The sequence below is a fragment of the Ovis canadensis genome, chromosome 26 (assembly GCF_042477335.2).
Source record: "Ovis canadensis isolate MfBH-ARS-UI-01 breed Bighorn chromosome 26, ARS-UI_OviCan_v2, whole genome shotgun sequence".
NCBI lineage: Eukaryota > Metazoa > Chordata > Mammalia > Artiodactyla > Bovidae > Ovis > Ovis canadensis.
The window spans coordinates 18,689,117-18,713,573 of record NC_091270.1 but is presented as its reverse complement, the minus strand read 5'-3'; the positions used below and the strand labels follow the sequence as shown (position 1 = coordinate 18,713,573).

At 41.3% G+C, this 24,457-nt stretch overlaps 1 protein-coding gene across 1 annotated transcript in view; it reads left to right on the top strand.

The window, feature by feature from the left end:
• The window catches only part of CSMD1 (CUB and Sushi multiple domains 1), a 2,061,903-nt gene that overhangs the window by 1,872,884 nt on the left and 164,562 nt on the right, over window positions 1–24,457 (top strand). Inside the window, exons 42-46 of the mRNA XM_069573063.1 lie at window positions 13,631–13,819; window positions 19,513–19,690; window positions 21,606–21,751; window positions 22,537–22,617; window positions 23,691–23,804. Coding sequence (XP_069429164.1) covers window positions 13,631–13,819; window positions 19,513–19,690; window positions 21,606–21,751; window positions 22,537–22,617; window positions 23,691–23,804 — 708 coding nt within the window. The remainder of the gene's footprint in view (window positions 1–13,630; window positions 13,820–19,512; window positions 19,691–21,605; window positions 21,752–22,536; window positions 22,618–23,690; window positions 23,805–24,457) is intronic.

Sequence of the window (24,457 nt, the reverse complement as noted above, 5' to 3'; positions counted from 1 at the left end):
AGGATTTCAGTTCCCGGCCAGAGACTGAGGCCAGGCCACAGCAGTGAGAGTGCTGAATCCTGGCCACTCGACCACCAAGGACAGCGGCAAAGCCCTGGCTTGTTGGTTTTGTCGAAGTAAATGTCCACAAAGAGACAGAAAGTAGTGAAACACGTAAAGGGTACTAGGAGGAAAAGGAGTATGTGTGGATAGACACCGGGTGGGCTCAGAGAGGGAGTCACACCCTCGGGTGGTCTGAATCGCTTACACGGGCCTTTCTTCTGGCTTTCCCTGGCCAATCACCTGGCTCTGAGTCCACGTCTGGAGTATCTCAGGGTCCTCCCCTGTGTGCGTGTGCATCTCTTAGCCAAGATGGGTTCCAGTGCAGAGGCCTGTGGATAGGTTGGCATCACCTGCTGTGGGGTGAGGCGCCTTTTCTTTTGACCACTGGGGGATCTTTTCTGCACCTATGTAGTCAGGAAGGTCTCCTTGACCTCAAGAGATGGTCTCTCCATCTCTTATTTGGGCAGGGCTCAGCTCCCTTCTGTCTCCACTGTGACTGTTGGCTTAAGTGTCCACTGGGGCGAAGTCCAGCATTTGCCCTGCTCCTGTTGTTATTCCTTCTGGAAATGTAAAGAGGAGGCTGACTGTAACATCTAAGCTGGAGCCCATCTATCTCCTGCCTCATGTCCACTAGGGAAGGGGATCTGACCCTGTCTATCATGCATTTAAGCTTTCTCTCAGCTCAAGGTAATGACCTTGTGTACCATCCAAGCCGTGTTCAAGTTATGTCGGTGGGGGGTGGGGGAGCAGTGGGGGAAGGAGAAAGATAAGAGAGGGAATGAACTTTATGTCTTCTTAAACCATCAAAATAAAATTAGAATCTACCATCATCAAAGCATTTCTGACATGTGAAAAAGTTCAAAGTTTTCATTTCAGACATAATAATTTAGCTGGCCTTTTCTTCAATGTTGTTAATTCAAATGAAGTTAAAAAAAAATGTCAAAAGTGGAGTCTTTTTTAACATGCTGATATCACTTGATTTTTTTAATTTTATAGACTACCCTGGAAAATATTTAATATTTCATTACTAAAAGAGGATGGCATTTTGTGTTGAACTTTCAGACCTTGTTACTTCAGTTGTTACTTAAAGTATAAATTTACATTTCCAGAATTTGAGTGTGTTAAAATAGGAATCCATGTGTGTGTGTGGAGTGGGGTGGAGGGGGGTGCGGGGGAAGACAGGGTGATGCAGCCTAAGGAGTGAGACAGGGGACCTTGCCTGGAACTCTCTGTGTCCACCTGTGTCTGTCATTCCTTCTCACCTGGACCCCGCTGTGTCTCAGCAAGGGTGTCAAGTCCCACTGGAAGGCTGGTGTGTGCGCCCACGTACATAGAGAACAGTGGAGAGACACAGTTTCCCAGGCTAGCACAGAGGCCTGCGTGCACCTCTGCTCTTCCTCCTTTTGAGATAAGAGAATGATCTCTTTCTTGCAGACAACCCCTCCCATGCACTAGACCCTAAAATGTGTCTTTATACTCTTTCCAGGGCATTTAAGGTAGGAATTGGGGCTTCCCTAACAGCTTTGATGGTGAAGAATTTGCCTGAAATGCAGGAGACGGGGCTTCGATCCCTGGCTCAGGAAGATCCCCTGGAGGAGGGCATGGCAACCCACTCCAGTAATCTTGCCTGGAGAATCCCATGGACAGAGAAGCCTGGTGGCCGCAGTCCGTGGGATCCCAGAGAGTCAGATATGACTGAGTGACTAACGCTTTCACTTTTCTCCAGGTGGGAATTATCTTCCCTTCATTGCTTTTCGAGTGCCTGTTTCTCTTTCTCCTTTGAGTTTAAATGCACTCAAGTTCCTCTCTCTCTCACACACACACCCCTACTTATGTTTAATTCTAATGACCCCTTCAGCTCCCACTGTCTCAGAAGAACTGTGGAGGAATCATCTCCTCCAGCTCTCCCCGAGTCTCCTCCTCTTCTCACTTCTGCCCACCCACATATACCGTCAACACGCCCGTAGTTACACAGTCTTCCAGGTCTGCAGGTTTCTGTGTCATCGGAGGTTCTCCAGTGGGTGATGGGGCCCGCTCGTGACAGCTCAGCAAGAGGAGGACTAGCACAAGGTTATGAGTACACACGTTTCACGGGCTCACAGACGCCTGCAAGAACCCAGCCAAGCGTCACTCACAGGAGAGGCTAGAACTCAGGGGGTTAGCTAGCTTCTGAAGCTAAAACAAGGGAGAAAGGGGTTCAGGATTCCAGGAAGAGAGGCAGCAATAGGAAGAAGCCCAGGAATCTGTAGTTTGTGAGGGTTGTTGAGTGAAGTTTGTTGTGTTGATTTATTTATCTTTCAGAACATTTATAGGAGTATAGCTGTTTTACAGTGTTTCTTCTGTATAGCAAAGTGCAACAGCTACATGCATACATAAACCCCTCTGTTTTGGATTTCCCTCCCATGCAGGTCACCACAGAGCACTGAACAGGGTTCCCTGTGCTGTGCAGGAGGTTCTCATCAGTGATCTGTTTTATACACGGCGTCAGTACTGTGCTGATTTAACCCCACTCCTTTCCTCTGAGAAGACTTTAGGGAGCATCCTCTTAGCACAAGATTGAGAGACTTCTCTGCACATGTACATTCTGTCAAAATAATTTCCTTCTCAAAAGAAGACCCCGTGCCCCGCTCTTAGAGCTTCCCCCTGTATCTGCTGGTTCTCAAAACACCCCATGTTGTACTGAGCAAACACAGGTGTAGCTCTCTCGGAATCTCTCACAAGGACTCCAAGGGCCTGATGGAGTCAACACCATCTCCTGTCTAGCAGGTGAGGGATCTCTATGCACTGACCCTGAACAGAAATTTGGAGACAGAGTCACAGAGGAGAAAGAAAGAGTGGCTTTATTTCCTTGTCAGACAAAAAGGAAACACTGTAGGCTAGAACCTCAATAACTGCGCCCACCCCCCTCCCTGGGGAATAGGGAGAGGTTATATCAGGAATTGGGGTTGGGAGTAAGTGATAAGGATCAAGGCAGCAATAGTCTTACATTCTTCTTTCTACTGCAAAGTTTCAAAACTGTCACAACACTGGGTTTGGTGGACTCCAAGGGCAGGGTTGCTGGTAAGATGAGGGTGTGTGCAGGGTCTCAGGTGGATCTAATCTCCCTTATGGCAGAAAGTGAAGAGGAACTAAAGAGCCTCTTGATGAAAGTGAAAGAGGAGAGTGAAAAAGCTGACTTAAAACTCAACATTTAAAAAACTAAGATCATGGCATCTGGTCCCATCACTTCATGGCAAATAATGGGGAAACAATGAAAACTGTGACAGAATTTATTTTCTTGGGCTCCAAAATCACTGCAGATGATGACTGCAGCCGTGAAATGAAAAGAGCTTGCTCTTTGGAAGAAAAGCTGTGATCATCCTAGACAGCATATTAAAGGCAGATACATTACTTTGCCAACAAAGGTCCATCTACTCAAAGCTATGGTTTTTCCAGTAGTCGTGTATGGATGTGGATTTGGACTATAAAGAAAGGTGAGTGCTGAAGAACTGATGCTTTGAAACTATGGTGTGGAGAAGACTCTTGAGTGTTCCTTGGACTGAAAGGAGATCATACCAGTCAGTCTTAAAGGAAATCAGTCCTGAATATTCACTGGAAGGACTGATGCTGAAGCTGAAACTCCAATACTTTAGCCACCTGATGCAAAGAACTGACTCACTGGAAAAGACTCTGATGCTGGGAAAAATTGAAGGAAGGAGGAGAAGGAGATGACAGAGGATGAGATGGTTGGATGGCATCACCAACTAGATGTACATGAGTTTGAGCAACCTCTAGGAGCTGGTGATGAACAGGGAAGCCTGGGTGCTGCAGTCCATGGGGTTGCAAAGTGTTGGACTGAACTGAACTGAATCTCTGGGAATTTCTCTGGTCCCTATCATCTTGCCTCAGGAGATGGTTTCATGGCTGTTCCTCCTTTGATCAGCAGCTGTTTCAGTCTGCCCTTTGGAACTCAGGGACACCACAGAAGCTGAAGAAATGGGAGACAAAAGCACCTCAATGTCCGGGAGCCCCATAGGGCCCCACTCAGTCTCAGTTAGAGGAGTCCTGTGGGTGCGATCTGACCTGGGCCTTGCTGTTAACACAGGTTTACTGAGAACCAAACTGCTCCTGTACATGTGACTCTGCTTGAGTCTATGTGCTGGTGCTAAGTCACTTCTAAGTCATGTCTGATTCTTTGCGACCCTCTGGACTATAGCCCGCCAGGCTCCTCTGTCCATGGGATTCTCCAGGCAAGGATACTGGAGTGGATTGCCATATCCTCCTGCAGGGGAGCTTTCCAACCCAGAGACTGAACCTGTGTCTCATGTCTCCTTCACTGACAGGTGGGTTCTTTACTCCTAGTGCCGCCTCGGAAACAGAGTCAAAAAGGAACACGTGAAATGTGCAGAACACCCCAGACAAGGCGCTGAGAAACCAGAGATGAAAGGGAACTCACAGAGCTAGCAGCGGAGAAGATGCAAAGCCGTGCGTTCCTAGAAAGTAGGGAAAATTCATGTGCTGAACTCAGATTTTGCCCTTCCCACCGATGTCTGTGGAGGGGAAGAAACACATTTCCCCTATTTTTCTAGATTCTTTTCTGAGATCACCCCCCTGTAAAAACATGAGAGGTGAGCAGGGTAGCACAGGCATGGTTGTCATGCAGACTGAGCTTGTTCTTTCCTTCTCCACCGATAAGTTTCTAGAGATTTAGCTACCTTTCTCTTCCTGGAGCAGAGAAAGGACACCCTTACTTACCAAGGGAGTGTTCCCTCATAGATGCAAATGTCTCCTATAAATGACTAACTTCTACTCTGTTTCCAAAGATACCCCCATGTCTGCAGCTCCTTAAGGATAACCAACTCGCGATAATCCTCACACCAAAGAGGCATATTTTGGGGCAGCAAATTCTTCTCCTTTTCATTTGTTTACATGTAGGTTCATCTTTCTTTAAATTAAAAAAGAAGCCATTGTGAGGATCACAGTGTCAGCAGTGTTCTTCTCTGGGCTTCTTCCTCTTATCTTCCATCCATCAAAGCTAGCTGTGGTGACTTAAAATCCAGTCTGTGGGCCTCCCTTGGCAATCCAGGGGTTAACAGTCAGCGATTCCACTGCAAGGGGCACAGGGTCCATCCCTGGTCGGGGAACTATGATGCAGCACGCTGCACAGCATAACCAAAAATACTTTTAAAATTTAAATAAATTAACCTCCAATTAAATAAATTTATATTTTAAAAGAATTGAATAAAACAAAATCCAGTTTGTAAATTTACAGTTCCAGCTTTCACATGATTAGGTGATCATCAAGAAAATAAAAGAAACAACACTCAAATAAATCTGAAATTGTGCTAGCGTCACTGTCATCTTTCTGAATCACAGATCTTAACAAGTTGTAGTGCCGCCCATCTCTGGACCACTCAGGCCTGGCCAAGCAAACTGGAGTGAGGGTGCTGGCATCCTGATTCTTGGCTGCTGCGTCGCAGTATCAAGGAGAAAGGACAGTCTGGGGCTGGGTCCCTGAGGAGAGGCACAGGTTTGCAGAGGTGTTGAGACTGGAGACTGGATTTCTCTACACTTGCATCTGGCTTCATGCACATAAGAATCTATCCTTCCAAACGGTGTTTATATAAGAAGCATAAATGTTCCTTAAGGTGCTTATTCCAAATTTAGGTTTTAAAATGAATACAGGCTAAATGCTGGAGACTTTCTAGGAGCTGCAATGGGGGTCATAGGCCTTCCGAGTTAACCCAAAGCCTGTAAACCTTCTCTTGGCTCCCAGACAGAGTGTCTGCACAGCCCGGAGCCGCTGGAGCTCGACTACTGTCCTCCGAAGGCTCCCTGATGGTCAGTTCAGAGGATCAGTCCCCAGGCCCATGAGAAACACACACCTACACTGTGAAACTGACAAGAGGCTCTTAAAAAGACTTATATGCATCTCCAAGGGACAGAGGAAAAAATGTACAGTGACAAGTTTTCTAAAATAAACACTGTAAGAAAAGGGAGGTCAAGAGCAGAGTCTGAACAAAGCCTGGGCAGAGTCTCATGGTCATAACTGTCAATCACCCCAAGAAGTCCAGGGTGACTTCTGCCAGCACTGAGTACATCAAGGCCAACCAGTATGTGATGCTTGTAGCCTTTTCCTCCTTGTTGCCTTGTGGTCCAAGGATGGCTGTTGTACCTCTGACACCAGGTCCATGTGCAGATGAGAAATGGGGGCAGGGGACAGCTTCTTAATACTGTATTTAAAATTTTAACTTTTCTTTTTTTATTGACTTTACAAGACTCAAATACAGATTCCCCTGCTATTATTGTTTGCTGTGTACTTTTAAAATTAGATTTTATCCTACATATGTGCTAAGTTGTTTCATAGAAAAAACTAGAGAGTTCCAGAAAAACATCTACTCCTGCTTTATTGACTATTCCAAAGCCTTTGACTATGTGGATTACAACAAACTGGAAAATTCTTAAAGAGATGGGAATAACAGACCACCTTACCTGCCTCCTGAGAAATCTGTATGCAAGTCAAGAAGCAACAGAACCAGACATGGAACAAAGGACTGGTTCCATACTGGGAAAGGAGTACATCAAAGCTATATATTGTTACCCTGCTTATTTAACTTATATGCAGAATAAATCATGCAAAATGCTGGACTGAGTAAAGCACAAGCTGGAATCAAGATTGCCGGGAGAAATATCAATAACTTCAGATATGCAGATGACACCACCCTTATGGCAGAAAGTGAAGAGGAACCAAAGAGCCTCTTGATGAAAGTGAAAGAGGAGAGTGAAAAAGCTGGCTTAAAACTCAACATTCAAAAAACTAAAATCATGGCATCTAGTCCCATCACTTCATAGCAAATAGATGGAGAGACAATGGTAACAGTGACAGACTGTATTTTGTGGGGGCTTCAGAATCACTGCAGATGGTGACTGCAGCCATGCAGTTAAGACTCTTGCTCCTTGGAAGAAAAGTTATGGCAACGTAGATGGCATATTAAAAAGCAGAGACATTGCTTTGCCTACAAAGGTCCGTCTAGTCAAGGCTATGGTTTTTCCAGGGGTCATGTATGGATGTGAAAGTAAAGAAAGCTGAGTGCCAAAGAATCGATGCTTTTGAACTGTGGTGTTGGTGAAGACTCTTGAGAGTCCCTTGGACAGCAAGGAGATCAAACCAGTCAATCCTAAAGGAAACTGGTCCTGAACATTCATTGGAAGGACTGATGCTGAAACTGAAGCTTCAGTACTTTGGCCACCTGATACAAAGAGCTGACTCTTTGGAAAAGACCCTGATGCTGGGAAAGATTGAAGGCAGGAGGAAAAGGGGACGACAGAGGAGTGATGGTTGGATGGCATCACCAACTCGATGGACACAAGTTTGAGCAAGCTCTGGGAGTTGGTGATGGACAAGGAAGCCTGGTGTGCTGCAGTCCATGGGGTTTCAAAGAGTTGGACATGACTGAGCGACTGAACCGATACTGAAGTCACTTCAGTCCTGTCTGATTCTTTGTGACTCTATGGACTGGGATCTGCCAGGCTCCTCTGTCTGTGGGATTCTCCAGGCAAGAATAGTGGAGTGGGTTGCCATGCCCTCCTCAGATTTTATCTTATGTAACTTTAAACCTCCATTGTTCAAACAATTTTTTTTCTTGATATTTTTCAGATAGAGTTACTAAGGTTGTGTCTGTATAGCTCCAAAAGCTACCAGTTAGTTCACTACAAAAAGAGTACTGAAAGAGAGAGAGCGAGAGAGGAAAGAAGGAAAGAACATGATACCACAAAACGTCTGTGTAGGGACTTCAAGAACCAGCTTATGGTTGCTGGGGGGAAGGGACAGTTAAGAAGGAGGGAGTGGACAGGTACACATTGTTATATCTGAAAATAGATAACCAACAAGGACCTACTGTATAGCACAGGGAATTCTGTTCACTGTTATGTGCCAGTCTGGATGAGAGGGAAGTTTAGGGGAGAATGGATACATGCATATGTGTGTCTGAGTCCCTTTGCTGTCCACCTGAGACTATCACAAAATTATTGTTAATAAGCTACACCTCAATACAAAATTTAAAAAAATTTAAAAATTCTGTATAGGAATAATCTAGACCAGAGATCATAAAACTACTGAGTTTCATTAGGAAAATATTAATATTTTTAAGTTGTCAATATTTACCATTCGATTTTACATAATTGGTAAAAGACCCCTTTTCCTGTTGTGATGACAGAATCAGGGTCATTTGCCGGTATCAGCTTGGGGCTGCTGTCCCCTGAAGTGTCAGAGTGATGGCCCTTCCAGGGTGCGAAGGTGTTGACTTCAAAAGTCTCATCTAGTGGCCCGCCAGCTTTGAACTTATGTCTCCCTGGCCTGTAGGCATCAGAATCTGTGAGTTCTCATCCAGGCTAAACACCTAGTTTGTTGAGCGAATGTTTTATTTATTTGACACCTGACTCTAAATTTCAGTGTCCACATTAAAAAAAAATTCTAAGCAATATATATTTTTAAAATATAAATTTATTCATTTTAATTGGAGGTTAATTACTTTACAATATTGTATTGGTTTTGCCATGCATCAACATGAATCCAATGTAGGCAATTAATTGATATAATTGAAAGACATACAAATAAATTAAGTAAAAAAGAATGAGGACATGAATATGAGGTGTTCAGATTTCTTGTACAGTATCTTAGCCAACAGGGGTGAAACTTAATTAGATAGTTTGTCATTGTATAAAATTTATAAGCTGGCCAAATGACACAACTCTGATGTGTGTGTCATATCGAAATTCCTAGGTTCCACTTGAGATTTATAAGTTAAGCTTATGATTAATAACTCATAAGAAGATGCATAAATCATGCAGATAATTCTTGTCATTCTCAGTGATGTCTGTGTATACCCCTTATTACTAAGCCTTCTCATTTATTTATGACCATATAAAGGTCAAAAATATTACTAGTACATGTAGCTGTCTTGAAGTTAAATGACTTGTACAGAACTTGAGAAGTGAAAGATGAATCGTGTTAAATAAAATTTGAGTTCAGATACCCTACTTCTAAGTCAAAAACTGGAAGATGGCTGATAGGATGAAGATATTTATCAATTGATTAGATATCAGTCAGAAAATATAATAGGTATTAGAAAGATGACTACATGGTTCCACCTGCTGCCACATCCAGTGCCTATAATTTAAACACCTGATGCAAATACCACTTAAGACTGACAGACGTGAATAATGATTATTTTCTCAGATCCAAACAAAGGCTTCTCCTAAAAAAGAGAAATTCTAAGTGTTGTCTTCTTCTTATAGTATAGGTATGAGCTTATTGGTACTGACATCGTTTTTCATGGTGTTTGCAAAATGTTACCATATTGAGACTTTCATTGTCATTGTTGTTCAGTCACTAAGTTTTGTCCAACTCTGCATCCCTATGGACTGTAGCCTGCCAGGCTCCTGTGACCGTGGGATTTCCCAGGCAAGAATACTGGAGTGAGTTGCCATTTCCTTCTCCAGGGGATCTTCCTGGACCAAGGATTGAACCCGTGTTTCCTGCATTGGCAGGCGGATTCTTTACCACAGAGTCACCTGGGATACCCATTAAGATTCTTAGGACTTTCTTTTCCTTTTTCTTTTTTGAGACTTGACATTTTGGAGAAGTTGAATACTTGTCTTCCTTCCTTCCTTCCTTTCTCTTCTCCTCCATCTTTCTTTCTCTCTCTCTCTTTATGTCTCTTACATTATAAAGCATAATTGTTAGATGCCAAAAAGCTTAAAGATAATTTTAAGTGCTTTAGCCATAAGTGGTAAAAACATATTTTTTTCCTCTTGCTATATGTGCTGCTGCTGCTGCTGCTGCTAAGTCGCTTCAGTCGGGTCCGACTCTGTGCGACCCCATAGACGGCAGCCCACCAGGCTCCCCCGTCTCTGGGATTCTCCAGGCCAGAATACTGGAGTGGGTAGCAGTTCCCTTCTCCAGGGGATCTTCCCCAACCCAGGGATCAAACCCAGGTCTCCCGAATTATGGGCAAATTCTTTACTCTCTGAGCCACCAGAGAACTATGTATAGTTCTTTGGAAGGAATGATGCTGAAGCTGAAACTCCAGTACTTTGGCCACCTCATGTGAAGAGTTGACTCACTGGAAAAGACTGTGATGCTGGGAGGGATTGGGGGCAGGAGGAAAAGGGGATGACAGAGGATGTGATGGCTGGATGGCATCACTGACTCGATGGACATGAGTCTGAGTGAACTCCGGGAGTTGGTGATAGACAGGGAGGCCTGGCGTACTGCGATTCATGGGGTCACAAAGAGTCAGATATGACTGAGCGACTGAACTGAACTGAATATGTATAGTTAGTGAAATATTCACAACTAAAAACAGAATTAATTGGGATTGCAAAATCTTAAGAAAACACTGAAATGAGCTGTGGGGTTGTTTTTTTTTTTTTTTTTTTTTTACCTGGAATATGATTTGTGAGATGAAGAATGGGTCCTAGTTTTTAAAACCATGGCTGTGTCCACTTGAGAAGTGTGTCCTAATTCCTCTTCTGTGGCCTGGTCCAATTATTCGTGAGATTCTCCCTCATGAGAGCTATAGACTGTGAACACAATGGACACACTGGGATGATGACCCCCAGGCTCCTCTCCTTGAACCCTCACCTCGTCTCAGAGACCCAGCTTCCTATGTCCTTGGGCCTCTGCTGCTCCCTCTACTAAAAGGTCTTCCTTTCTCGGTTATTACCTGGCTGTATCTTCTCCTCACTCAGATCTCAAGTTCAAGGCCACATGTTCAAGGAAGCAGGTTTTGATCACCCTCACTTAAACCTCCATCCCGGTTCCCCCCACCCCCAACCTTTAACAACAGTCTTTTAACAACATTTACACAACTTAGTTATTTTATGTAATTACCAACATGTTGACTTATTTGTGTCTGTTTCCCTAAATATAATGTAAGCTTTGTGAAAGCAGGATCCGTTTCTGTCTAGTTTCCATTCATAACATAGCAGACACTCAATATAGGGCTTCCCTGGTGATGCAGTGGCAAAGAGTCAGCCTGCCGATGCAGCGGACGCAGGAGACACATCATCGATCCCTGGGTCGGAAAGAAGGAAATGGCAACCCACTCCAGTATTCTTGCCTGGAAAATTCCTTGAACAGAGGAGTGTGGCTAGCTGCAGTCCATGGGGTTGCAAAAGAGTCAGAGTCAACTTAGCTACTAAACAAGAAGACACTCAATACATTATTTTAAAAAAAATAAATTTATTTATTTTAATTGGAGGCTAACTACTTTACACTATTGCATTGCTTTTGCCGTACATCAAGATGAATCATTATTTTTATTTTACTCAGTATATAAGTAGGTAATAAAAACTATAGTCCTGCCTACCTGGGCTGGTTTTCTCTCTCTCTCTGTTTTAATGCCCTTTAATCCCCATACAGGAAAGCTGTATGGTACCATTAAAAAAAGAAAGAAAGAAAATATCTTTCTTCTAATCAAGGGTAACCCAGAGTTTTTGGACTTAATACCATGGGGCTGCTAAAGGTAATTTAAACTTCCATTTTCAATCCCTTTCACAGATGTTAGATGATGAGTAGAAACAGGCTAATTTCATACATCCCTAAACAGAACTTGAATGTCTTTCTTAAATTATACCACAAACCACATAATGTGTAGGGAAATGCATCATGGGACTTGTTATTAGCATGTGTGATGAACACGTGGAAAGTGTGTTGAATCTTTGTTAAATGCTGTTTCACATGATGGCTCATCTGGAATCTCTGTTACCTGTTACCTCCTTTATAATGTGCCATGATAACTGATTCTTGTGTTGATACCCCAGAGCCCCACTGGAACATAAACAGAATCTCCCAGGGAGGATGGAGTGATGTTGAACAAGGTTTTATTTGATTTTTGTCCCATGAAAACTGGAAATCCATTTCTGATGGTTTTTACTTTTGAAGTTTAATTATTAGCAGCCGTATTTGATGTATTTATTAGAGGACTCATTTCACCAACAGAGCTCACAGTATTTCGAGTAAAACAAGAATGAGAACAAGCTGCTGACCCCAGTGGAGAAGAGCATAATAAAGAAGGAAACTGGCTGATAGTTGGAACATACTATGGGGTTCTCTGTTCTTTTTCTGAGCACTTGTCTGTAAGGTAATGTTAGACTCAAACAGCAGTATCTCGAGGAGGGAAACCATGCATTCGACAGGGCATAGGAGGCGTGGTGAGAGAGCACAATGAACAAGCGCAGTGAACTACACATTATAGAAAGGCTGTGCTGGGGCGTTCCCTGGCGGCCCAGAGGCTACGACTGTGCTTTCACTGCCAGAGCCCAGGGGCTCACTCCCCAGGCCGGGAGACTGAGACCCACAAGCCACGTGGTGTAGCTAAAACAGGGAAAGCGTAAATAAACAAATAAAGGATTGTACTGGTAGTAATAGCTAGGTATGACACTATACTATTTTTTAAGGGAAAAAACTAAGAAAATGGAAAGAATTTATTTTATTTGCACTGAACATTAATTGAACTAAACAAAACAATAACATGTTTTCTAGTTAGAAGCCCTTGGTAGGAAAGCTGGGGTAATTTTCTTTTAAATTAAAAGAAAATTGTTAGGTCTGTGTTCACCTAACATTCTTTACAAGCACTTTTTGTTTGCACTTCTGGTTTTGATTAAATTCCTCTCATATATTTTCTTCCCAAGGTATGACTTGTCAAATTTATTTTTAGTATGTACTACATAACTTCTAAAGTGCACAATAGGTCTTCACTAAATGCAAATTCTTATGATTATACTACTAAAAATAAGTACTGTTTTACATTGTTGTTCAGTTGCTAAGTCATGTCTGACTCCTTGTGACTCTGTGGACTGCAGCGTACCAGGTTTCCCTGTCCTTTACTATCTCCCAGAATTGGCTCAAACTCATGTCCACTGAGTCGGTGATGCCCTCCAACTATCTCATCCTTTATCATCCTCTTCTCCTCCTGCCCTCAACCTGTCCCAACATCAGGGTCTTTTCCAATGAGTCGGCTCTTCACATCAGGTGGTCAAAGTATAGAAGCTTCAGTATCAGTCCTTCCAATTAATATTCAGGGTTGATTTCCTTTAGGATGGACTGGTTTGATCTCCTTGCAGTCCAAGGGGCTCGCAAGTGTCTTCTCCAACACCACAATTTGAAAATATCAGTTCTTTGGTGCTTAGCCTGCTTTATGGTCCAACTTTCACATCCATACATAACTACTGGAAAAACCATAGTTTTGACTAGGGGGACCTTTGTTGGTAAAGTGATGTCTTTGCTTTTTAATATGCTGTTTTGGGGTTTGTCTTAGTTTCCTTATCTTCCTTGCCAGGAGCAAGCATCTTTTAATTTCTTGGCTTAATTCACCATCAGCAGTGATTTTGGAGACTAAGAATATAAGATCTGTCACACTTCTACTTTTCCCCTTCTATTTACCATGAAGTGATGCGACTGGATGATAATGGGTATCTTAGTAAAGATTTCATAAAATTTATATCTTAAAAGTTCATGCTAAGAAGCTGTATGTCATCCTATTCCTCCTCTAAATTCCAGACTAATTGCACTTCTTATTTATGTGCTTGTTTCTGTCTGTTTCAGCCTATGAATTACAGAACTGCCCTGACCCACCACCTTTCCAGAATGGGTATATGGTCAACTCTGACTACAGTGTGGGACAATCAATATCTTTTGAGTGCTATCCTGGGTACATTTTAATTGGCCACCCAGTGCTCACCTGTCAGCACGGGATCAACAGAAACTGGAACTACCCTTTTCCAAGATGTGACGGTGGGTTAATCACTTTTCTTAAGCAGTTTCATTTTCCACATGTATACTGGTGCATGAAATATTACATTCTGGAATTCATTAATTTGTTCAACCAATTTTTATTGGGACTCTATTGTATTAAACTCATTCTACTTAGTATTTCAAGAATATATCATATGTCAGTCAGTTAAAAAAAATAGGCCTTGCTTTCAAGGAGATTATAAGGTTAGCAAAATAATAAACACAAATATTTATTATGCAAAATCAGGCATGAGGATTGTTTTGATGACTGAAGGTACAAGAGATGGAGATTGCTGGGGAAGTGATTGAGGGTATTATCTTCATGGTTAGAGCAGTGTTTGGCTTTACAGTGGTTCCATCAAATTTTGGATTAAAGGGGTATTCAGTGCCTATCTTACCCTAGATACTTTTTTATTGTTTAACTTTATAATAATAACACTGATTTGGTATCTCAGAAAACTGACTTCATTTTTGTAGTTAGATTTGAATGGCACGTACTAGTTTGCTACTCAGAGACAGAGACCATCCCAGAGAGAAGAAACAGTGTTAGCAAAGACATCCTAGAGGAGCAGTGTTGGGGGAAAATGAAGTAGTGTCCTAGGATGGTGCTTGAGGATCAGGGTTTCTTAGAAATGCTGGAATCAGGTGATGGGAATGACCTCAAGGAGGATCTAGATTCAGTGAATATCCTTGTCTGAGCAGAGGTCACTTCTTCAAAGCTTCTCTTTGATTATCTAATTTTTACTATGACTTTGAAATTTCTACAGCTTTAAGTTAAATATATCAAGTACTTTGTTTTTGAAGAATTCATCTGAAATAGAAAAGTTTGCTGTAAACCTAATATTCTAACATTATAAATACAGTATTTCTGAATGAAAATAAAATGAAATTACCAACTCTGTGGACCTTTGAAATGCTAAATACTTATATCCCAGGGGCGAAAAAAGGAAAGGTATCCAGCTGTGTTTGAATTTCTACTGTAGAAGTTAAAAAAAAATAAGCATATAGGTAGAACTTTTTGAATGATATTTTTCACCTGTACGTTTCCATTCTTTATCATTATGTAAACAACTATAAAAGAAAAAAATTTGCTGTCTTTTTTAAATAGTAATTTTAATCAACTACAGATTTAATAACGTAAAACAGCATTTAAAAATCACTTTATAAAACTAACAATAGCAGTGGGATATCTGATATTTTTATTAAAACACTTTAAAAACTACTCACCATTTAAAAAATTCGTATGTTTTTATGTATAAATTGCTTTGAATTGTTAGGACTGAAATCCCTTTTTACTTGTAGTTGTTTCCTGAGTTCTTCGAATTCACATGTAAGTAGGAGACTCCTTGGGTTGATATAAAAATAGAATTAAGTATTTAATTATATTTCATTGCTTTTTCAAGCCCAACTTTCCAACATGGAAATAACTGCCCATTTAGAATTATTTTGTCAGTGTAATGTTAATAAAATGTATCTTTTAGGATGATATATGGTGCAGAATATTAATCAGAGTTGGCAAAACCACGAAGCTCAAGTCCTGCAGACACCCAAGACTGCCCAGGACTCCTGGTGCCACATGAAAGTCCCAGGACCACAGCCACCCTAAGGGTGGATAACTCACTGGTAGGCTCAGAGAACCCAGTAAGCCATCTATGCACGATTGTGGTTTATAACAGAAAAGACAAAAGTCACCCAAGGGAGACAGATGCTTGCTCCTTGGAAGAAAAGTTATGACAAACATAGACAGCATATTAAAAAGCAGAGGCATCACTTTGCCCACATAGATTCTTTTAGTTAAAGCTATGGTTTTTCCAGTAGTCATGAATGGATGTGAGAGTTGGACCATAAAGAAGGCTGAGTGCTGAGGAACTGATGCTTTCAAATTGTGGTGCTGGAGAAGACTCTTGAGAGTCCCTTGGACTGCAAGGACATCGAAACAGTCAGTCCTAAAGGAAATCAACCCTGAATATTCATTGAAAGGACCAATGTTGAAGCTGAAGCTCCAATTATTTGGCCACCTAATGCCAAGAATTGACTCACTTGAAAAGACCTTGATGCTGGAAAAGATCAAAGGCAGGCAGAAAAGGGGACGACAGAAGATGAGATGGTTGGATAGCATCACCAACTCGATAGACATGAGTTTGAGCAAGCTCTTGGAGTTGGTGAAGGACAGGGAAGCCTGGCATGCTGCAGTCCATGGGGTGGAAAGAGTCAGACAATTTTGGGTGACTGAACAACAACAATATTAGATTAAATTCTAAAAAAATAAAAGTAACCAGGGAATATTCTTTTAAAACCAAAGGCCCTCAGGTTGGTGATTAAATGGACTTTCTTTCCCTCTTCCTCTTCCTGAGGTAGGGGTGGGGCTGAACCTCCAATCTGAGGCTGGTTCCCCTTACAACTAGCCCCAAGGCTTCAGATTTCCTAATTTCTTCATTAACATAAACTCAGATGTGTTTGAAAGGGTCTTGTTTTGAATAACAAAAGACAATTTGATCTTTTTTTTTTAATCACTTTGTAAATTCTAAGGGTTTTATGAGTTCTGTGCCAAAAACAGGGAGGAAGATCAAAAGGGTATTTCTTATTATTGTTGAGGAAGTGTGTAAGTTCCTCAGTTCTGTCTCATCACAACAAAAAATTGAAGTGACGGACCAGTGTTACAGCCTTGGATGGGCCAGCATTACAGCTCTTGGAGAGACCAGTGTCACAGCTCTTGGATGGACCGTGTTACAGCTCCGTTTTATTTAGAAAATAAAGGAAAATACATCCTCGAGGTGTGAAGGCATGATGACCCAAAAGATGCAAAGAGAAGAGAGAGAGAGAGCCCAGGCCCTTTGGCTCCCCTTTTTATGTCTTTTTCTCCTCCCCACCCCCCAGGCCCACCCTGTGTGAACTGGGCTAGCCAGAGTGTTGTTTGTTCTACTTGAGGTCCTCACCCCATTCCTCAGACCTTCCTTTGTTCTATTTCTGCAGGTTTTCCCCTTCCTTGTCTTTTAGCCACTGCCATTCTGGACTCCTTTTTCCTAGTCTAACTGCCTAACATGATAAATGCCTCTATTGCAGTGTCTGGTCATGTGTGTGAAGGGACTGCCTTTGTTGGCTCCCTGGTCCTGGTGTGGACGAGGGATGCCATCTGTGTGGCCCCTAGTCGTGAGGTGCAGTGTGTAATGCTCTCATGTTCTACGGTCTCTCTCCTGCTGGGCCAGGCTTCTGGGCAGAGGGGTGAGCAGCTGGGAAGTACTTGTGGTTGCAGGTGGTGCAGGGACCCTTCTGTGCCCAGATGCTCCCCCTTGCTGGGCTTGCTGGCTGTTCTCCACTGGAGGGGCCTTTTTGACCCTCACCCTCAGGGAGAGGATAGGGGCGGGTGCATTTCCTGTTGAGCTGGATCGCAGGTCCCTATTGCTGCAGAGATCCCTGAGATGCCGCTGGGATGTGGAAATCAAAATACAGCTTTGGTGCCACAAAATTGAGGGGAAAGCCTCTGGGAGAAGGTGCTCGACCAGGGGAAAGGGAGGGGAAGCTTTATTCATTATGTCTTTTTATGGTCCTTCATCTTCCTCTGTAGAATATAGGATTTTGCCTTGAGAGAATGTTTTAAGTGCATTGAGAGTATTATCACACAAGTCAAACTTCATACTTATTTAGCTTTTAACATCTTCCTTCATCACTCTGCTGAATACAGCAAGCTCTGCAATGCAGGGATGAGGTCAGCACGGTTCTCTGCTCTAGCCCCAGCTCAGCCAAGCTGCCTGGCACATAATAGACTCTCAATAAACACTCATTGAACATAGGAGTAAAAGGATTTGTTATTTGAATATCATAGATATATCATGGCAAATATACTAAGTGGCCTAAAGAGTATCAGAATGTATTTTATTAAGAAAATAACCATATCATTTTGCCTTTTAAGAGGTGAACACCATGTTTTTGTTTGTTCTCTTTTCCCCTCCCCATGGGAAGGGTGCTGCTCCATGTAGAGTGGCTATACTTTAGCAGATGCACATCACAAAGTGAAAATGTTGAAGGGAGACTCAGAGTTATAAAGCAATACATAATGAATAACTTCAAGTCATACATGGGGTATGTCAGCCGGTGGCTTCAACACGTGCTTTAAGTGTTTTCTCTTCACTGTCTCACCCATTTCCAATCCCTCCATTATTTGGTGTCTGTTGTTTATTGAGATCTGAGCCAGGCAATGGGATTGATGAGAGGAGGTTTGATGGGGCTGTGGATATGGTCCTTGACTTCTAGTTGCTGACAGTCAAGTGGTGAAGAATGGCTGTCCATGAACTGTAGTCCAGGGACAAGTATCCAAACCACAGCCACCAGGAAAGGCTGTCAGGAGGTGGTGACATTTGAGTTGAGTTTTGAGGAAGGGACCAGTTCACCTGCCAGCAAAATAGGAGAAAAGCACAAGAGCTATCCATGCAGGTGAACGAGGACATGATGTTTGCAGCTAGGAAGTATGGCATCTCCAGGGGTCCCCATGTAGTCACTTGTTGTGACTTCAGTGTGGCTTCTGGCCCTATTTTTACAGATTATAGGTATCTGTATGTTATATTTTGCTAGCTTACAGGTCAAGGTGTGTCTGTCTCCAAACCCCACTTACAATTATGCTATAAAACTTGTAAAATGTTCTCCACAGCGCCTTTACATAAATTTACCTAAAATTCAGACCAAGTCAATCTACTTGACACTGGTACATTTTCTGTCTACTTTGAAATGGTTACTTTGGCTTCATGATATTTCATCAGTCATAATTTTAAATTGTTTTTGAACCCTTAAAAAAATGTACCTTGGCTTATTCATTCCACCTAAATTTTATGCCTTTTATGGCAAATATTTGAAAGCCTGATAAGATTCATGTTAGTAACAGACACTTGTATTGCACCTACTGGATTTTAATTTGATTAAAATGTCAACTTGTCTATGACTTTGATGTATTTATACCATGATGTGAGTTAAAGAATATAGTTTGGATTATCTGCTCATGTATGATCATTTCATTTTTCCAAAAATAAAACAAAATAATTTCTATGGCAAGAGTGATGATCACTTTATTAAGTAAAATAAAAATGGACTCTGGGTATTGAGATTTTTCACATCATTGGTAGTGGATGAGATGTGGAACTGTTTCTATAAATTTTCACTTACATAATTTTATCTCCTTTCTCTAGGTATAGATCTCGGGAGAATTTGTAAGGTCTTTGTATCAAGGCAGATAGACTTAGATGCTTCTCTTTTAAAAAGCATTTTAAATAAGCTTTAGAAATCTCACTTAACACAGAAAAAAAATTATTTTTCAGTTAAATAGTCACACATAATTTCAACATAATCCCTTGCATCAGATAGTCCAATGAATTATCAGCTCAGTCTCAGGAGACTACTGACTAAGGTTGTTGGGTTTGTTTTTTTTTTTCCTTTCTTTCTCCTTTTAATTATGTGGAAATGACTTTATCCTGAGGGGATTTTGAATGTTTGGAGAATATGTTAAAAAACGTAGATAAGGTAGATTAGAAGTAAAATTCTTCCCAGGTTTTAAGACTTGAAGGGAATTATTTTGACAAAGTAAGTTGCTGAGGGATATTTCACAATTATTTCTTAGCAGGAAAATCTTGCCTAAGAGACTTTAGAAAAGGATAAATGTCTCACTGGACTGTGTTGGGCTTGATTTTTCTTGGTCTCCTTCTCAGCTCCTTGTGGATATAACGTGACATCTCAGAACGGGACCATCTATTCTCCCGGATTTCCGGATGAGTACCCCATCCTGAAGGACTGCATCTGGCTCATCTCCGTGCCTCCCGGCCATGGTGTCTACATCAACTTCACCTTGCTGCAGACGGAAGCTGTCAACGACTACATCGCAGTTTGGTATGAGAACCTTTCCTGAAAACACCCATGTGTCCTTGTGATAGACTGTTCTTGTAACCACTTACATGTCACTTTCATCGATATAGAGATGGAGTAGTTAGGTAGATATCAAAACAGAAATTTACCAACTAAATCTAGAGATAGAATAAACCCCATGTACCATGCCACATGGTAGATATATTCAGGATTACTCTAGATAGAGGGGAATATCCAAAACGTATTTTATTTTTCATGTTTATTTCTTTTTTTGTTTATTTATCTTTTTGGCCATATCACATAGCTTTTGGGATCTCAGTTCCCTGACCAGGGATTGAACCTGGGCCTTGTCAGTGAAAGAGTTGAGTCCTAGCCACTGGGCCACTTGGGAATTCCTTCTTTTCTCTTTCATTTTCAAGTATAAATTTTTGTTTTTTTCTTAAAGAAAAGCTGGTTGGATCCTTTGCCATATAATAATTTGACACTTCTGGAAGTATTGAAGAAACGATTGCACACAGCTTTCTCTCTGTACTTTATAAACCCTGGAGAACTGCCCCCACCCACCTCTGCCTTCCCTACCATGGGCTGTGTAGGGGATGCCGAGGGGGGTGTAGCCCTAGGTCCCCATCTAATGAGCCATGTAGCCTGGGTAAGTTAACCTAAACTCTCCTTCACTGAATGTTCATGTTTATGGGAGTGACTATTTCTACCATTGCCTTTGGAGGTGAGAATTTATGGGGAAATGGGAATGACAAAATATGATGGGAAGAGTAGAGCTTACCATTGGGGCATAGCCCAGATCTGGAATAAGTTGGATGTGCTTTAGGAATAAAATGCCCTGAAAACTCAAGCATAATCACAGTTAACAAGGCAGTGTGTTTATGTGTGTGTGTGTGTTGGTGAAGTTGTGGTAAATGTAGAAGTTGTCTTAGCCATTGGAAATTCTCTGAGGCAAGAGAATAGGTGAGTTGCAGGCACTGAAAGACCCCAGGTGTGATGTGGCTGATATCTTGGGAGAGCACAAAAGAGAGAAGAGATGACCTGGCCAGGTAAGCTGGGTAGACCATACAGGACTTCATACATCTTGTTAAGGATTTTGGGCTTCATCCTAGAGCAACACAGATTCACATTAGAGTCATAAGAAGGAGAGTTATAGGACCAGGTCCTGGATGCAGAATACCCATTATTATTGTGTAGGGAGGCAGGTCAGCTGGATAAGATGGGAGACTGACTGGCTTGTGCAGCTATAGAAATAGCCTCCCAGGAGGGGAGATTGGGGGACAGGACCTGTGTCGTGGCAATGAACAGAAATGGAGAACCTGAAATATTAAGTTGACCTATGAAGCAAAGCAAGACAGACAGACGACACTGAAATGAAAAGCCACACTATAATATCAGCAGGTTTACCCAGATTAATCAGTAGATTTAGCAGTAGGAGCAAGGTCTCCCTCCAGCAGTGGAGGGAGTCCCTGTCCTCTGAACACTCATGAGACAGGCTGGAGTGCAGTCACCTATGAATATTAAACATCTTAGTATTTCTAAACATGAAATCTAGAAGATGGTAATATTTTATTCAGTCTTTTTTTTAATATTTCAATTCAGTCATAAGAGCTCCATAAATCTCACCCATAATTAAAGAGACACCCTGAATTTAGACTTTAAAATGGGAACATTTGAAAGGAAGTTGATAAGTGGTACTGACATCACTAGAATAAATGTGTCAAAAACACCTTGTCTCAAAAACACCTCTGAGAAGGTCAGGTGTGGGAGGAACAGGGAGCCCTAAGCTGCTGTTTGAAGACCAGGCTTTTCAGCTGGATCCTGTGGACAGAACATCATCTTTCACCAAGACGGAGCCCTGCAGTCAGAAGAAAATGGTTGTGAATTTAAGCTGTAACTCGAAGCTTTCTATTTAGAGGGCTCCTCCTCTTCTTCCCAGGGATGGTCCTGATCAGAATTCTCCACAGTTGGGGGTTTTCAGTGGGAACACCGCCCTGGAGACAGCATATAGCTCCACCAACCAAGTCCTGCTCAAATTTCACAGTGACTTTTCAAATGGAGGCTTCTTCGTCCTCAATTTTCACGGTCAGTGTATTTTCACTCCATTGATGATGGCAGAAAATCCTAACTGATTTTTCTCATAGGATTGACATAAACTTTGTTTACAGCCTAAGTTCCATGTTTTTGTCCACCGAAAGCCTATAGGATTTTCTCACATTTCATGCTGGGGTTCCTGTGATTCCTTTTTCCTACTGATGTATTTAGGACTTCACATCTCTTTTATAGTTTATCTTGGATTTGCCCCCAGGATAAGTGTATTGTATGTGAAACTCTGATATGGAGACCATGGAAATACATTTAGTAGCTCTCAGAGATTCCCTCATCTCTGTCTCCAGATGAACCTCGATAATGAATGTCATGTAATTTTAGATGGGGCAAAGCGAATCTCTACTGATGTTGAGAATGAACACTGCATAGTTTGGGGGAAAGCATTAATGGGGAAAAGCATTGCCGGTCCCTTATCTCTCTTGAGAACTGCCGCATGCAAATCCTCAGGAGAAGAGACCGAGGAAGATGATGCCAGATCCTGATATGGACATGGAACCAGCATGAACCATTTCTCCTGCAGAATTCCAGATATATGTAAAGTGTTTCTATTTAAACATCATAATTTTTTTTTAATGGTGTACTTTTCCCTTTCAATTTTGTAAGCATTTGAAGCTAGAGACTTTAGTAAAACTATAATTTACAAATATAGATATTTTCCTAGACCTAAGCATTGTAACAACAAAAGAGAGATGTTTTTTGTAAGATTTTTGTTTATTCATCAAATGTAATTTCACTTATTTTTTTTTATATAAATGATGTAGCATTTCAGCTCAAGAAATGTCAACCTCCCCCAGCAGTTCCACAGGCAGAAATGCTTACAGAGGATGAGGATTTTGAAATAGGTAATGTTTTCATTGTTACAACATCATCAGCTCAACACAGGTTTTTTACACCCATGCACCTGCAGTAGATAGCCAAGTTGATGAATGTTTGTCAGAAATATTCCTAAAGCTTTCCTAGAGAGAGATACACATTTGTCATGAATTGAATAAATATGTTTTTCTTTCTTCATCTCAGTGATTTTTTTTTTCATTTAAATTTTGCTTTTGCTATTTTGAGGACATTTACCTGCTGCATCACTCACCAGTTTGTATTTTTCTCCTAAAAGCAGTTTTCAGACACAGACTTAAGCAGATGTTTGTATTTAGCTAGGGAACCATTTTGGTGCACCAGAAGAAGAAAGTCGTTTGTGGCTGAAATAATGGTTAGTCTAACATTGACCTTTCCTTGAAACTGGAATGTAATTGGGGAATATATTGAATGATACTATTTAGAAATTCTGTTTTTTCATTTTAAATTAGTGGTCTATTTCATTAAATAATCATCAGGCCACATTAAGAAACCTTCTGTGGTGTATGTTGGCCAACCAGTTATTGTGACAAATGATTTCTTGGTCTCAATTACAAATACCCAGTCCTGTGTCACACCCTGTTTTATAGTGGTGGTCAAACCATGTGACCAGTTTCTGCTCTACTCCTGATGGCTTAGTTGATGAGAACATTGTGCTAATTAGACCAAGGTCATTTTGTAGCCCTCTCTGGATGCATTAAAGACATTCTCTTATACAGCCTTTGGTCCCAAGCCTCTGAATCCCTTTCCTTCTTTCCTTCTTTCATCTTTCTTTCTTTTTTATTAGTAATCATAGGGGAAAGGGAGTGAACGTAGACATATCAGTCAAAGAAGAAAAAACTGCTCCATAATCTCTATAGAAATACTGGTTACATTTAAAGAGAGCATTCTTATAAATTGAAAACTAAAAATGACACTATTTCACTAAGTAGACTAAGCATGAATACCAATCATGGTTAAGAAGTGGTTTGCACATCAGCTTGAGTGTAACACGTGCTTAATAACATTCACACACTGCATGTGTCATGGAGACAGAATTGCCAAGTACGCATGTGGACTCTTTCAGGAGACTTCGTGAAGTACCAGTGCCACCCTGGGTACACGCTGTCTGGGATGGACACGCTGACCTGTAAGCTCAGCTCCCAGCTACAGTTTGAAGGTTCCCTGCCGACATGTGAAGGTATGAAGTTCGTACTATAAATATGCTTGATCCATATGGAACATTGTATTACTTTATTGGTTTGAACTTCCTTGTATGCATCTGAATTTCTTTGTATGCATCTGAATTTGTCTCTGTGTTATGATTCTCTTGCAATTTAAATTACTCAAAAGTAGAAATACTTAATTACCGTTCTCTTTTAGCTAGCTGTACAAAATCAAAACTACATCAAATAAGACTTCTTGCTGTTTCCCAACAGTTTGTGAGTAATATTTTCAAACATATGACAAAGTTGAAAAACTTTAATACCCATCACCAAGGCTGCACCATTAATGTTTCCTACACACCCTTTGTCACCTGTCTCGTCTCTCTCTACATACATTAAAGTATTAAATAACTGATATTTCTGATACCTTCTAGGCAAATTGTAGGCATTACTATTTCTCCCTCTGAACTCTTTGGCATAAAAGAATGCATAAAATTATCTAGTGTTTACTATGTTCTGTAAAATATAGAGACATTGAAATGCACAAATGTTTCATATAATGTGTGTTTCATATCTTTGCCCCATGTGTAATAACAGATAATATATGAAGCAGGAGAAAATCTATTGATTCAGTTGATTTGTATATAATTATATCACTTAAAAAATTTTAAAGGTCTCCCTCTCAAGT